Here is a 16,056-nt window from a genome sequence, read left to right as displayed (position 1 = left end):
ACACTGCACCAGATTGAGGGGTGCCCCATGTCCCACTAACCCAACTACAGTGCGCAGACAGACAGGAGGATTACTTCTGCAATCATAAAGTCATCTATGTGCTATGTGGAGTATGTGGTATGTATGTACGTACAGGAAGTCCTTCTGAGCAAAAACCATTAGGGCCAGCAGAGCCTCAGCATACCCAATGAAAAAGATACCTGTGCAGAAATGTACGGATGATTCGGGAAGGAGTACAGCAGACAATCTGCTAACACTTAAAATACAATAGAAACTTGTCTTTTCTGGCTAAACATGGGAGCATGTTGCTTTACTGTTGCCAGCCTTCTGTGCAACACACAAGCCAGAGGATACAGCAGTATCACACACACACACACACAGTATGGGATCATTAATCATAAGCAACCCAGTTCTGCTTCTCGTCCCACACTCCTCTCATGTGCTTCTGGCCCAAGGTTGACTTTGCAGTCTCTGTATTTACCTCACTGTGGTGCAGAGGTTGCATGCATGGAGATTAAATCAAAAAGGACAGAGGGCAGGGGAGGGGGCGAGTGCATTGTTGCAGAGGGCAGGTATGTACATGGACGTACCCTTCCTGGTAAACATTGGCAAGACCAGACCAGTTTAAATCTCTCTTCTAAATCTATCAAAATGCAAGCATCTAATCCATTTATAAGGGAAGTAAAATCAGCTGGGATACTTGACACTAATTGTGTTAGAGACCACTAACACAGTCACACAACAGGGCTGTGGGGCAAGACTAGTGAAACTGCTCAACTCTGAAAAGCAGCCTGTCGTCTGTGTTTGGATTGTGTAAACCACCTAACTGCAACATAATTCCTTCCATTTGTAAATGTCAGTCATGAGCAAGGAAAATAAAAAAAGGATTACATTGCTTACATGTGCCATTGATCTAGCCTCCTGCTCAACTACTAGTGCATCCACATTGTCTTACCCAGGTAGAGAGATGCATTTTCTTTCTTCACGTTGTCGTCCAGGTAGGTGGGTCCCAGGGTGTAGATTGGCGTTGACCCCATGCCCACGAGTATCTGGGCGCAGATGAACAGAGTCACATACAGGTTGTGCTCGTTGCCCTCCTGGTCGCGAGGGCACGATGCCACATCGAGAAGATCACGGCCGCTGCTGTTGCCGCTCTGACAGAGCCCTTCATGGCCGGCTGATGAGTTCATCTCCTGGATCTGGTAGGGTGGTGAGATGAAGTGGGGCAAGGAGAACAATGCTGCCCCTATAGCGATGATCACACCACCCACAGCTAGCCAGCGTGGCCTCTGACCTCTGCCCCCGAAGTAGGAGATGAAGACCACCACCAGCAAGCTGCCGATGTCGAAGCAGCTGACCAGCAGGCCGGACTCAGAGCTGCGCAGACTGTAACGCTTCTCGATGGTGGTGATGACACTGCTCAGGTAGCCCGAAACCATCAGGGACTGAATGAAGGTCAGGTAGCACATGCAGAACAAGAAGCAGCGGGAGTCCCTAAGGATGACCCGCACATACTTCCTGGCTGGGATGCGGATAAGGCGGGTGAGAGAGAAACCAAGTTTTTTGCCCCCGGAGCCAGCAGCCCTGTGGCCCTCCACAGGTAAGGAGCTGCTGAGCCCCACCATGCTGGAGGCAGAGGGGGAGAAGTCTGTCCTGGAGGAGGGAGACTCCGCCTGGCTGGAGTCTGGGGTTTTGGGCTGGAGCTCGCTGCTCTCCTGCACGGCCACGCAGGTGTGTTTGGTGTTGACCAGGCGAGCCTCCGCAGCCCTCCGATCCGGCTGACAGGGTCCATTCAGGATGGGCAAGCTCTTGGACTTGAAGCAGTTTTCCGGGTCTACGTACTGGTCCTGGAGCTCACGGATCTCCAAAGACTCAGACAGGTCGCTCCCCGTTTCGTCATTGTCCGATGAAGTCATGGTGCGGCTGGAGATGTAGCTTCTGTCGACTCCTGGCTCTCAGTAAGTCAGTGACTAGTGCCACATGAGGACAGAGTGGAGCTGCTGCAGGGCTGGGTGCTGGAGCAAAGACTGCCCTGCCAGTAGGAGCTGGGCGGACTTAATCCCTCTAGTTATGTGCATGTTTTATTCGACATGGCTATTTACAGCAGCTCTGCTCTGTCACACACAAAAAAGCCACTAGTGATGATGGTATCCTTGACTGAATACACAACATCACCTACTTTAAACCTAACACTTCAGAATATTGTCCGAGGATTGAATTGTTTCCAATTAATAGCTTATAAGGTTAAAAAAAACAAACACAAGGTGCTGTCTTTACGATGTTCCCCTAATTTAGGATCCCACGTTGATATTCACTTTATGGCTCTTTGTTACATAGCAACCTTTATTCATAAGGTTTTCTTCTGTTTCCTTTGTCCCATTGCTGTGCAGCATCCTAGAAAGAAGACAAAAACAGGTTGATTGATTGACTGAAATTAAAACAAAAATGGTTGCTTCTTCCAAAGTGGACACATTTATACACCTAGCTACAAAACCTAACCCTGTCCACTTCTGGAAATGTGTTAATATGTCCACCCTGGATTAACTCGCTAAATTGCTACACAAGAAAAAATATGCCACCCATAAAAAATAAAATAAAAATAACCCACACGAACAAACAGTCACATCGGTGTCAAACTGTCGCAGCGGTGGCTAAATTACACCTAGCTCCCCTTTGTCAAAACGAGAAATATACCTAGAGAACAAAAGACCACGCTGTCCACAAACGTCTCAGTCATGACTTTGGAAAGAAATAAAACCCCAAATTCAACACGGGACATTTTCTGAAATGAAGCGACAATAAGTCTCGGCCCTCCGACTAAAAACGGCGACAAATATAATTTGACATAACTTCCAGGAAAGCCTGGAGGCACAGAGGGCTGTAATACTCACACAGGACAGAGGGAGGTAGCCTGTTGTTCTCTACGGAGCGGCCACTCACTGAATGAAGGCTGTTTGATGCGGATGGCTGCTGCTGGTGGTGGGCAAATGCTGCCTTAAAATACAGTCGGTAATTGTAAAACTCTGAGTTTTGAGTCCTAATAAAGTGGAGAGAAAACGCTTAATGTGTCTAATTTTGATCATGTCCGCCCGTACGATTGGAAAAAAAATATTTCAGAAGTTATATGAGAGATGATTGCGCAAAAGAATTTGGTATGGTGGTTGATATTACGCATAGTCTTTTTACGTCTATAACTCAGAAAATCTCTGCGCTTTTGGAGTTATAAAGCGTAAAAACAATCCAATAACATGTATCGGTCTTCTATGTCGGTCTTTTTCACCAAACACGCACATATACAGCGCATCTTATCTACAACTTTCCAGCTACGAGGTAAATGCCAAAGATGAGAATGCAACGTGAACGCAGCAAATCGTGGGCGTGAATTGTTTTTCACATCAGCGGCATTGGGACTTGTAGTTTCTTTCGTGACTCTAACCTGCGTCCAGCTCACTTTCTGACTACAAGTCAAGCTGTCACGAGTAACGGTGGCTCTCTGAGACATAAGCAGTGAGACCACTCCTGGAAATACTGATGCAAATTAACTGAATGAAAATATCATTCAGTTAATTTAAAAAACACTAACTCTAGGACTTCATATACCAGCATGCTTGTCGGCTCCATATGGTGGCTCGTTTAGTAGCCTACACTACGTCATCTGGACAGCTGGGACCCTTGCTGACCCAGCAGTGATTGACTGGTCACAGGCTCATATAGACAATGGGCTCTGTGCCTGGCAGTCTCTCTGACGCAATAAATTGTAAACAAAAATGTCCAGTGAAGGCAGTTTATTTCTTCAGAGAATACTAGCACTCAGTCATTGATAAAAAAAAAACAAACACCTCAGCTCATACATAACAATAAAGACTGCACTGAAGTTTATACACGCTTTAAAAGCTGAAAGACTATGTATTTAATGGAGTTAAGATCAGGATTGTTGTTCATATTTATAACCATTTTTCTGGTGGTAATTGCAACAGCATTTACAGGGTTTAAAAGGACAATATTGTGACACATAAATAAATGAGTCTGAATAAACATTTGACCTGATGTTTTATTTTTTTTGAAAGGTAAAATTTCACTGAATGAAGAAACATGTGGGCTGACAGAGAATAAGATGTACCTTTTTTTATATAGAGAGAGAGTTGACTCCCAGTAGCTGTCACAGGGATGGATGACTTTACCCAAGGTCATTAATTCATTTCCTCGACTAGGTAGGCTGGGTGATCAATCCCACTCCTCTTCCTCCTACGCTCCTCATTCTGATGCTCGTTGGTTCCTCAGTATTTGAACAAAGCCTGAATGTCAAATGTCTGCTTCACTCCCCGCAATGTGTGGAAGCAAATCTTTTTAAAACACTAAAAACACTTTTTTTTTTAAGTGACACATAAGCTTAGCTTAGCATGCAGGCTTCTGCCGTTTATCATCTCCTTGTTTGTCTGAGAGAGAATGACTGTCTCTCAACAGTCAATCAGAGGGATCAATGAGGAGCATCATGGTCCATCATAGCGGCCTCTGTGGTTACTGTTTGAGAGTTTTCCATCTCTCTTGCTGGCTATCAGCACGCAACAGGCTAATCGATACCACAACCCACCAAGAATACACAGAAGTTTAAAGGGATGAGAGGAATTATTTAGCAGATAGTGGCACTGTATAATCTCTGCAGCACCTCTACAAGTATAGCTACAATAGGCAATCTGTTATAGAGGCAAAACATAGTGTGTGATTGGTTTGTGTATTGCTTATATATATGATTACTTTTATTAAATATTTAACAGTATTTAAAGTTGTTCATAGAGCAGTCTGCAATCCACAGTGATACAAATTATTTGGTCTTATTGGTATGATCATGTTATTATAACCAATGTGTTATCACATCATTTGCTATCATTTGTTGGCGACATTTAGAGAAAGGTCAGAGTAATAAACCCAAACTGTTTTTCCATCTTCTTTCTTCTGTATTATTCAAGAGAGATCAGCTAGTAAATCAGAGAAATAAAACGTTATCTTCTGATTATTTCTCAGCAGTTACGTTTTAATCACCCTCTACCTTTGCCAAACATTTAAAGTTTTACCTTTATATGTTTGTGTGTCGCACAAACCACACATAACATGTAATCATACATTTCATAAACAATTATGACAAACACTATAACTGGCAAATTATAGTCAATCTGTCCCGCTGTCGTGTCAGTAAGGAGGCCACTGAATCTTTATTATCTCTGTTTTTCATTTGGTGACCCAGCTCTGACCTGGTGCAAAACCTTCTCCCCCAAAAAGTCATGAAATATAATATTGATTAAATGTGCAAATTAAAGCATGAAAATGAAATCTGTGCTAGAGAATCTGTACTTCAACACAACTTAATTTTCTGATGAGTATGTTGTTAGCTGATAAATAAGGTGCCTGTCCAAATGTATTTGCTTGGCACTCAGGATGTTAAAGCCACTATGTCTACACTTTTTATGAGATTATAGCAACATTCAAATTATTCAGACAGCATAGGATTCAACATAGAGCCAGTGAAAACTGGCAAAGTCTATGTGCTACTCTCTGTGATAACTTAAAGACATAATGAATGGGATTTTCCCCTAAAAAACACACACTCATACACTATGTGACTTAAAAACAAACTGTCTGTATCATCACTTATGACCTGTTAGAAGTTTGTGGCAGCATTGGATGTTTATGGGTGTCAACCTATGGGCAGTGTGCAATGTGTGAAGTCAGGACTCTATAAACTATAAAAGCATAAGGAGCAGACAATATCGCTGTCTCCATCTCTCGCCTCTTCTCTCTGTCTGTGTCATGGATGTGTAAAGACCTGCAGGTCTGTGTGTCTGACTAAGGATAAAGCAGCTGCATTCACACAAATCCTTAGCAATATGCCTCTTCCTGCAGGTTTGTACGGAGGCCGTGCTTATTTGTGCGTTAAATTGAACACAAACTGTAGCTCTAATTCTTTCTAATCAAGTTTAAGTAGAAGAAGAAATTAACATGCAACACAGTGTGTATTTTCATTGTCCACGGCAGATTTTTTTCCCCAGCCAAATGTCATTGATTTAGAGAAGTTAGCCCAGGGACATTTAGTTAGCCCATGACCTTTCTTAAAACAGAAAGAGAGTGTGACTGGAGACATCACAGATGACAGCAGCAGCCTTTTCCAAAGGTTAATATGTTCATGGCTTCTCAGAAATAGTTTTAATGGAGTGAAATGCGGCTTCAGAAGAATTTCGCTTGAATGCCCGGCAGCAGCAGAAGAACAAAACGTGTCTGTTTCTGGTACAGAAAAACACACAGAAAACTTCCCATGTGAACAAGTGAACCAGTACAGTAGAGACTGAACAAGCACGCCTGCATTTTTAAAAAAGGGGGGTCACTACAAAGCTTCCCTTTATATCTGAATGTTTCCCACAAACATTGCCAACAAATATTACTGTATTGCATTTCTCATACAACCAGCAATAAAATACACAGCCTCTTATTAGAACAACTGTAAAAGCTGTTTATTGCTCACTGGGGGTCAGAAATCAAACCTATTTAAAATGTCAATATTTGTGGGCAATATTTAGCGTTACACAGAAATAGATCATTTCCCCCTTCCAGCTGTGTAAAATTAAAATGTAAACTCAAATAAATGACAGAATAGACTGTTACCCTGTAAGTTATGTATTTATAATGTGACAGAGCAATGCACTGATTTCAAAACGGAGCACTGGTTCCACAAAGGAGAGAAAGACAACACCACCCTCTAGTGCACAGACTAGTTCAGTGAGGCCAGGATCTGCAGACTGCTTGTGTTTCTGAACATGACCAATAGATGGTGCTTAGTCCTCAAGATTGTTAGCATCAAACAGAGGGCTTGGTTGCTTGTTGGGATTCATTCATCGAGTGCAGATTGATAAAAAGCTTGAAACTTGATCAGCAAAAGCTCTTCCAACAGACAAAATATATTTAATGATGTAAATTGTTTTACTTTCACACAATCTAAGATGGTATCCAGTTGCAGAATGAAAACAGAAGGATTGAGAGTTTTTGTTGTTTTGTTTTTGGAGTATCATAGGGTTTTAAAGTTAGGGTATTGCTGCCTCTGCTGCATCAATTTTGAGAAGTAATTTGAACAGTAATAAATCACTGTAGTACCCCTTTAAAATAATCAGAATTATTTGTAAAATAAAAATATTTTATATTTTTCTATATTTTGCAGTTTTTTTTAAGTAAAAATACCAATACCACACAATGAAAATACTCAAGTAAAAGTATGTAGGTATAATAAGGAAAATGTCCACAAAGTGTTAAAAGTCAATGCAGAAAGATGTGTCCCCTGTGACTGTTTACTATTATATATTATATATATATATGATCATTATTACTCATGCATTAATGTAAAAACAAGGTTTCAGGGTTGTATCTGGTTGAGGTAGAGCTAATTCTAAACTATTTTGTAAAGGACTGCAACTAATGATTATCTTCATTATGGATTGATCTGCTGACAATTTTCTCCACTAATCCATTGAGTGTTTGGTTTATAAAAAATCTGAAAATAGTGAGAAATGCCATCACAATTACCCAAAGTGACAGCTTCACAATACTTGTTTGTCCAACCAATCCAATAGTACAAATCCCAATATGATTTGAAATAAATTCAACTTGTTATAAATATTAAAGGTCCAGTGTGTAACTTAATTCAATTTACTGGCAGAAATTGAATATATTTTGCCCAACCAGGTTTTCATTAGAGAATAACCTGATAGTAACAAGCATTATATTTTCATTATGTTGAATAAGCCTTTTATATCTACAGACACGTTGGATCACCATCCATGGAGTCAGCCATGTTGAACTGCCATGTTTCTATGAATCTAGATAGTGGTGTTTGCGTTTTTCGTGCGTTTCATGGCCACCATACTTCTGGTTCGCTTATGGAAAGGGAAGTGTGATGCATCTACACTGCAATTCCACTAAATCCTATATACTGGACTTTTAAAATAAAAAAAGCAGCAAATGCTCTTGGTTGATAAAGTAATGCTTTCAGCTGTACTTAAAACTGTAAAAACAATAAACTGTTGTGTCATGTTTTGTATGCAAAAATCTTCATTCGTAAAGTAAATAGTAACTAAAGCTGTCAGATAGAGTACCGTAAAGAACAGTACTTGAGTAAATGTATAGAATTACATTCCACCACTAATTATTTTGTCTTCTTTTGTCTTCCTTTTACATCAGATTTACGATGTCTGGTCAACGTGCTCGTTACAAAGATATTGTGGCGGTGAGATCTCCTCCTGTCAGTTCATGAGTGATGACATCATCATTATCATCATCATCATCTGCAGCCTGGTCTGACACTTCACATGGCCTTGGGTCGGTCTCCCCCTTGCTCCATCCCACACTCTTCCTGTTAACCATCCCAACTTTATTGACATTACAGGAATCACTAATGAAACACCGTCTGTTTCTCAGCTCACTGTGTCTGTGCCCGTAGAGCTGTTAAGGGGAATCACACACAAACTTACACAGACATGCGTGTTCATAAATATACTGTACAGCCCCATCCCCCACGGTTCACGTCTACACACGGCAGCCTTTTCCTGTATGTAGCCTTGGCTATCATATCCACCATACGGGAAAATGCAATAATGACAGACACTGAAGTGTGTGCATCTGTAACTGGAAGTCAGGGGTGCTGCTAGGAATTCAGGTCCTCATAAGGAAGCATAATTAATCCTATATTTTCAGTGGGCTCTTCATCTGCTTGACTCATTGCTGTTTTTTGAAAAAAGGTGAAGGATAACAATCCAATCGTCTCTGACTGTTGCATGGTTTCATCAGCTAATGGCTTTACAACAGCACTCAAAGATATAGGACTCTATGCTTGAACTATAACCTTCTGTGGTACTGTTTTACCACACTCTGTTTACCGGAAAAGGCATCCTTTTAAATTAGCTGTCCTCTTTGTGCTGCTTTCTAAGGTCAACATTCTTGTGTTGTGGACAGACTCCCTGGTCTGTAGTCGGGACTACTCCCAGAATTAGTTTTACCCATTCAGAGGGGCTTGCAACTGGAAACTTTGCAACCCAGAGATACATATGAATAAGGCAAGCACATCAGGACAGAAGGGTGGTGTAGTAATTGTGTTAAAAAGTGCAAGGGCCCCAAAATAAAGACCCCCAGTATAAGCCTGTGGTGGCCCCCTTACTGTGCAGAGCAATCCCAGCAGATTGGGCCCCATGCTTATGCAAAAGTCGTCACCCCCTCCCCGCTAGACCCATCACCCTCAACCCTATCATCACCTCCAAAAGCCTGATTGGTAGGCCAGGTCACCCAATGAGTGGACTTGTAAACAGGTCCCTCCATGACAAAGGCTGGCTGAATGTCCCTTTCCTAATAAATCACGAGGACATTAACAAATATGTTCCCTTGCTAAGAAAAGCACAACAGCCCCCTTCCCAGTAAGGATCTTTAACACTGATAACACATGGCTTAGATTAGCAAAGTTAGCCCCTGCTGAGGGGGAGCGCTGGGAAACATTTGACTGATTATGGATGACTGGATGCAAATTTTTTTCTATTAAGAAATACCTTAAATAGTCATTAAAAGTCATGCTTGAAACTGAAAATACTGTGTCACATAGTCAAAAGTGATGAACTTCTTCTTGTGGGAACATTACTGATTTAATGTCTGTTTCTAGTATATATAAAACAGAATATTAGCAGGCAGTTACACACATCCATCTCACAGACCTTTACAGAAGTCGTATTAGTGTTAATGATATTATTAAAGTGACTTGCTTATTAATTTTGCACTAAAGACATCAATAGTAACTCATCTTACAGTAATTGATAACCAAAGTTACTTTTCATGAATCAGTTCACCATTTAAATACACATTACACTTTGGCTTTTTACCAAAAAACATTACATTATCACAACATTATTTTGAATATGAATGCATTAGAAACACAGATAGCAAGTATTGGCCATTTATTTTCATTTGAAACAGGACCATGCACACAAGTAAATAAGCTCAACACATGCTGTTTAATAGACAGCACCTGATGATGAATGTGGGGGACTGCTAAGTTCTTACCAGCAGCCCAGTCCAGAAGAGACCCTGAGTTTACTGTAAACAGGGGGGCTGATTCAAGCCCTCCTCAATTCCCCTAACACATATGGAAATGGGCCATACCTTCAGGGCTTTGTCCTCCTCCAAGAGCATCCACACATCCCTGACAATGTTAAAGGAGGGACTGGCAAACATTTCATATTCATGGGGCACAATTACCTCCATATGAATGGAATAATTGCTCTTTAGAGGCTTAAGTTACCAACTGAAGTATGTGTGCGTTTTTCAGGCCCTTGGGCTAAGGTGATCAGCCACCTAAGCAGAGGGTGTGCTCTATCATCTGTTGGAGGCAAGGAACGTTTGGCTTCTGTGTCGGCCTCTGTGCATAAGTACGTCACATAAGTCCCAGTATAATGTACAGTGTGTGCATGTGTGTGTGAAGGATTGCTGTAGCTGTGTTTATCTGTTTATCTAATTGCCCATCAACTGAAAAGAAATCCCAAACTTTAAACTGATAGTTTCTTTTGTTTGTTTCTGTTTTGAAAAGGAAGCATGATTGCCAAAGATAGCGGTAAAACAATGCAGTGTCCCTCACTGACTGATAATTAAGCAGAAACAAATTCTTTTAGGGTGCAGAACTTTGAAAGGAAAAGCGTTCATCTGTCAGCTGAAACAATGTGCAAATGAAAATGTCTGTGTTGTACATTGCTGGATGAATTTTTTAAACACAACAACATCAGATAGTGACAAATGTTTCCCGCATGTGAAACAAAATGTAGTTTTTTGGGACATCTGTTGGTAATAAAAACATGTTTGTTACCCACTAAGCCGTGGTGCACCTCTTTTCCTCTGAACAGGGTGGGTCCTGCTTGGATGAACCTAATGGGAAATCCCTTTCCTATTGTTGTCATACCACCCTGACACACATCAGCTCCTCAGAAGCCAGAGGTACTTGAGCGTGTGCCTTCTTAACCCCTGAAGAGGATCCTTCTGCCCAGCTCATCCCACTAATTACCTTCTAGCCATACTGTAAATGGGCCACTCCTGATAATCAGCCTAAGCTGGGAGGAAGGCTGGATAGAAACACAGACAGAGGGAGACTTGGATGGATAGAATGGATGAAAGGAATGGGGGTATTTCAATGAAACTGATTAGCTGGGGCCAATGGCCTCAGTTTGACAACTGGTAAAGTTTTGATGACATCATCTCTGATGCATACGGTGGCTTAAGATCAATCCCCCAACTGAGCAGCTGATTCATTGCTTTTTCTTAAGTGTGTTTCTGCTTAAAGAATTGGGAAACTCAGCAGGCATGCCTGTTTTTGTACTGTCAATTTACTGTAGTTGAGAGTGTGTGGCCCTGGAGGTTTGCTGAACCATAACATGGCACAGATTTGCAGGTTTATGTGTGTGCTGTGACATTTAAAACAGAGACATTGAGTAAGTACAAACCCTCATGGTATACAGGATTTCTGCTTTGGTAAACTTTCTTGTTTGGTTAATATGATGCAGCCATGAATTCTGAATAATACAACTTTAATGTGTATTTGGGATACGTTTGGTGATACTCCCATGAAAAGACCAAAACAACAATAACTTGAAGTCTTACCTGTTTAACAAAAGCCTGGTAAAGCTTATTCTTCTGTGCCATTATTGCCCCAAAACTATTAAAAACACATAATAATAAGTGACACTGTTGAACTGGGGTACATGTTCCTTCATTACTTTAAATACAGGCATTTTGAGAAAATCTTCATCCCTCTTCTGGATCATCGTAATGGCCCCATACACACATCTTCCTCTTACAGTAGTGCTTGAGACACAGCTGCTAATAGAGCAATGCCTTCTGCCCCGATCCACACGTCAGTACCCACGCACACACAAACACACACACACACACACACACACACACACACACACACACACACACACACACACACACACACACACACACACACACACACACACACACACACACACACACACACACAATGCAGTGGTGTTTGCACTGTAATTACTCCAACACTGTCTTTGTCTGGACCATAATCCAGGGAATCCATTGTTGGTCATACGTGCCTGCTCCTTCATTATTACCAATACTCACCCTCCTCCTTGTCCCTCAAACCACCCCCAAACCCCTCCGAAAGGCTGTCTCTCTTCCACCCCATCCGCCCCCATACACAAGAGAAGTGTGCTGCACCACAAAAGCCCTAAAAAGAGACACAATTAGCCCTGTGACAGTAAGCCCCGGCACTGGCCAGGAAGCATGCCACACAATGGGGCAAACTTTTATACGACACTTTAACGCAAACACTAGAGTGTGCTGCCTCGTGCCTCGGTGCTTAGAGCCTGGCCACTCTCATCATGGGCCTTTGTGACCGAGAAACAAGCGGCCATTCATTTCATTTATTGGTTACCCATTAATTGGGGAGGCACAGCATTGCCATTGAGGTAATGAGGGAGATGGTGTTACACAGGCTGGATGAAAAAAAAAGAAATCATCAGTGGGCTGAGCCTTTAATTGAAACCCATGCTAGTCATTCAGAGATTGCTCTGTCAATGATTATACAGGGATCAATACAGTAAGGGCAATTCCTATCTGAGGTGGGGTGAGCACCCAGTGTTTTTTTTTTAATGTAAAGCACACACAACTCATGTCCCTCACACGCAAGACCTCACACATTCTATTTGTGCTGCTAAGCTGTGTCGGAGTACTTCAACAGGTTTCCACTGGTGCTCCATATCTGCGCTGCAGGACCCACATTAATGATCGGCAGACTTAAATAAACCCTCTGTGGTTGTTCTCTATCGATCAGGTGATCTGGCTATCAGATAAGCTAACAGATCCATGAAGGACTCGTGCTGTAATTGAGTTGCTCTTTGGGGTGTGTGTGTGTGTGTGTGTGTGTGTGTGTGTGTGTGTGTCTGTGTGTGTGTGTCTGTGTGTACGTGCGTGCCTGTTGAAGCACATGTGTTTACAGGCACATTGTATATGCCCAAGGTATGCTCCTGGAGGATTATCAGCACACTTTAGGCACATAGTGTTGCTTTTTTTGTGTGTGTTTCACACTGTCGACCCAACTGGGAGATGTGCTCCCTGTGCTAATTATGAGTTGTAAAGCAGGTTGTGATTGTGGTTGAGTCCCAGAGGGGGATCAGTGTTCAGTGTTGACTGCACTGTGTGATTAGAAAGACCGGGGAGAGGAGGAGGGTAAAGTTTAGGTCGAGATGTTGGACCAATTAATGCAAAGACAGAGATATCACAAAGAAATTCTCCTCATATGTATTTCTTTTGTCCATCTTAAAAATCATCAAATGAATTCAGATGTGAAACCTTTTAGAAAAAAGTCTGACCATTCTCAATTTCACCTGATTTTGATGAAAGACGAAAAGATGAAGTTGATAAGTTGCACAAAACTGAACCCTTTTTTTAAAAATAAACTCTCATTGGGAACTGAAGAAACTACACGAATAGACACTGGTAAGTGACTGAAAGTGTGTGTGTAAGCAGCAAAAATGCCATTGAAAAACTGACCTAAAGAGTTAAAAACAGATATTTTCGACAAAAAAATTGACCATTTACATTAAACAACATGCTGAACGTATGCAATAAGTGGAAATGAGAATTTTAAAAGCTTCTCTTAGTGACACCTGTTGTTTTTACTCACAAGTGATACTTAAATTTGAATATCAAAGTATCAAAAACAACCACAAAACAAAGGAAGAATTTTACTGATACATGAACGATAATCATGAAGTGCTTTTGGGTCACAATTTTGAGTAAATAAACTGATACGAACAACACTAATATACACTTCACAGGGGATACTAATTAAGTTATACCAGTAGTAATAGTGCCATAAACTGTTTGTGTATGTGTGTGTGTGTGTGTGTGTGTGTGTGTGTGTGTGTGTGTGTGTGTGTGTGTGTGTGTGTGTGTGTGTGTGTGTGCATGTCACTTCCATGCTTCTGTGACCACCTGACGCTAATGTTACCTGTCAGCTCCCTCACCACAGGAGCCATACCGGCGACATACTGCACACAGACTAACTACACACACCACAATCATCCAGCAGGAGATGGGTTACAGGACAACAACAGTCACAATTAATGGACACTTAGTCTGGGAACTGCCTTCATTAGGTGTGTATTTTTTTCCGCAGGAGTTGAAGGGACAGTCTAATGGTCAGGTTTAAGGCTAATAGGGCTCCAGGGGAATGGGAGCACCTGAGTGAGGCCCCCTGCTTGCATATTACAGACACACTGAAGCAGAGGAGTTTTTCGGTCGATGAGGTAAAGGGGCAGAAGAGCTAGAAAAGGGGAGAAAGTAAAATACTTTGTCATTAAAGGTTCAGTCATCACATTTTCTCACTTTCTTTTAGATTTATATAACCAAGCAAATAGTTTGGGTTTTATCTGCTTATCGGCTTTTTTATTTCTTCAGTAGAAAGTAGTACCAATAAAATGGTTCACAGAGAGATTTGTGGATATTCCAGACCAACCAGGACATTGTCTTTTTGTAATTTGGGTGAACTGACCCTTTAAACCCTAATAAGGAGAGCAGTGAGGACATGGAGAAATTAAAAACCCTCATCAGAGTTTCTATGCACCATTTTAACTCTGCCAGTGATAAGCAACAGAAAAAAAAGACAGAGAATGATTTGTTCTTTCACTAACTCAAATATTAAAATTATAGGTTCAATCTGTCCTTTAAAACACCGTCTAAAGCAGGATGCCTATCGCAATTGTCTGACCCTGACCTTACAGAGCAGCTCTAGTTTGCATAACTCACACACAGTTACCTCTGTGGGCAACAGCGAGGATCCACATCTCAGCCTCTAAATCAGGGCTTGTAGCCCATTAGAGTTTTCCTTGCCTGCCTCCTCCTCCTCTGCTTCAGACAGGACTGATGGCTTTTGTTTGCAGAGGAGCATCATCGCTCACAGCTGCTGCTGTAAATCCTGCCAGCCTCATCCATCCGCCAAGAAAGCCAAATGAGCTCATCCTTTTGCTCAACCTCTGTTGCAGTGGTGAAATATTGAGGATGATGATGAGGGCGATTATTGGTGATTTCCTCAGCTGTGTGTGTCATTAAGAGGAGGAGGAGGGGTTGTTGTTCTTTGTCTTGTTTATGTGCGGAGGGTCTACTCAAGGCGGGATGAATTGTCTGTCCTCGGGTCACTGTTTGGATCACCTGGTTGATTGTATTTCAGCTGTTGATTAAGTAAGGCTGGGTTAATGTGAGAGCTATATATGGCAAAAAAGAAATAATGATTAATCTGACTGTGACATTCCTCAGCCATGAATTGGTGCTTTATAAATGGAGCACTGAAGTTCTCTATCTCTTTCCGAGGCAAACCTATAGACCCCTGCTCTTCTCCTCTCTCCTCATTTCCATGTTCCCTCTTCCTTTAATTACTGTGTTCATGCTTGACGGGCACTGATGACTTGATTAAGCCTGCCGTGTGCAGTTCCAGTCTCTACCCTGCTGATGAATGAGTCTAAAGCTTATTAACTTACTCATTCTGATCAATAAGGCACTGGGCTTGAACACTGCAAGGACAGAGAGGAAGCTGCTGTGCTGTTGCCCTCAACGCTAGCAGCAGGGATGAAATCATCACACATGATTAGCCTGTGTAACTAATCCGGCTGCTCTGTCGAGAGTGGAGTACAGGTGAATTGATTTTCTGGATTACATTCAGTTGCAGAGGCTTTAGAGCTTTCTTCCTGTGACTTTCGTGATAAAGATTGCTACTTTTGCAAACTTATTCAATTATTTAGATTGAAATGAGATTTATTTTAAGACATACAAATGAGACAGACAGAGAGTAGACAAAAAGAGCTTGACATAGATGGAAATTGTATGACTGCACTTAACTTAATAATTGGAAAAAAGATTATTGGTGTCAATCTGCCTCGGAATTCAGCATCTTTCGTCCTGGCAATTCTTCTTGACAACATAGGAATTTTCTTTTAATTGCTTCAAAAATTCAGGTTA

The 16,056-nt window shown here is 41.6% G+C and overlaps 1 protein-coding gene across 1 annotated transcript in view; it reads right to left on the bottom strand.

Annotated features, from left to right (window-relative positions):
• LOC127369209 (solute carrier organic anion transporter family member 5A1) overlaps positions 1-3,002 on the bottom strand; it is a 40,603-nt gene extending 37,601 nt beyond the window's left edge. The window contains exons 1-2 of the mRNA XM_051410311.1: positions 2,892-3,002; positions 956-2,394 (exon numbers count right to left, since the gene is read on the bottom strand). Of these exons, the coding sequence (XP_051266271.1) occupies positions 956-1,916 (961 nt within the window). The 5' untranslated portion in view covers positions 1,917-2,394; positions 2,892-3,002. The remainder of the gene's footprint in view (positions 1-955; positions 2,395-2,891) is intronic.
• Between the last annotated feature and the right edge of the window lie 13,054 nt (positions 3,003-16,056).

This window comes from Dicentrarchus labrax, unplaced genomic scaffold (assembly GCF_905237075.1).
Source record: "Dicentrarchus labrax unplaced genomic scaffold, dlabrax2021, whole genome shotgun sequence".
Taxonomy (NCBI): domain Eukaryota; kingdom Metazoa; phylum Chordata; class Actinopteri; family Moronidae; genus Dicentrarchus; species Dicentrarchus labrax.
The sequence above is the reverse complement of the archived record's forward strand: the minus strand, read 5'-3'. Positions and strand labels throughout refer to the sequence as shown.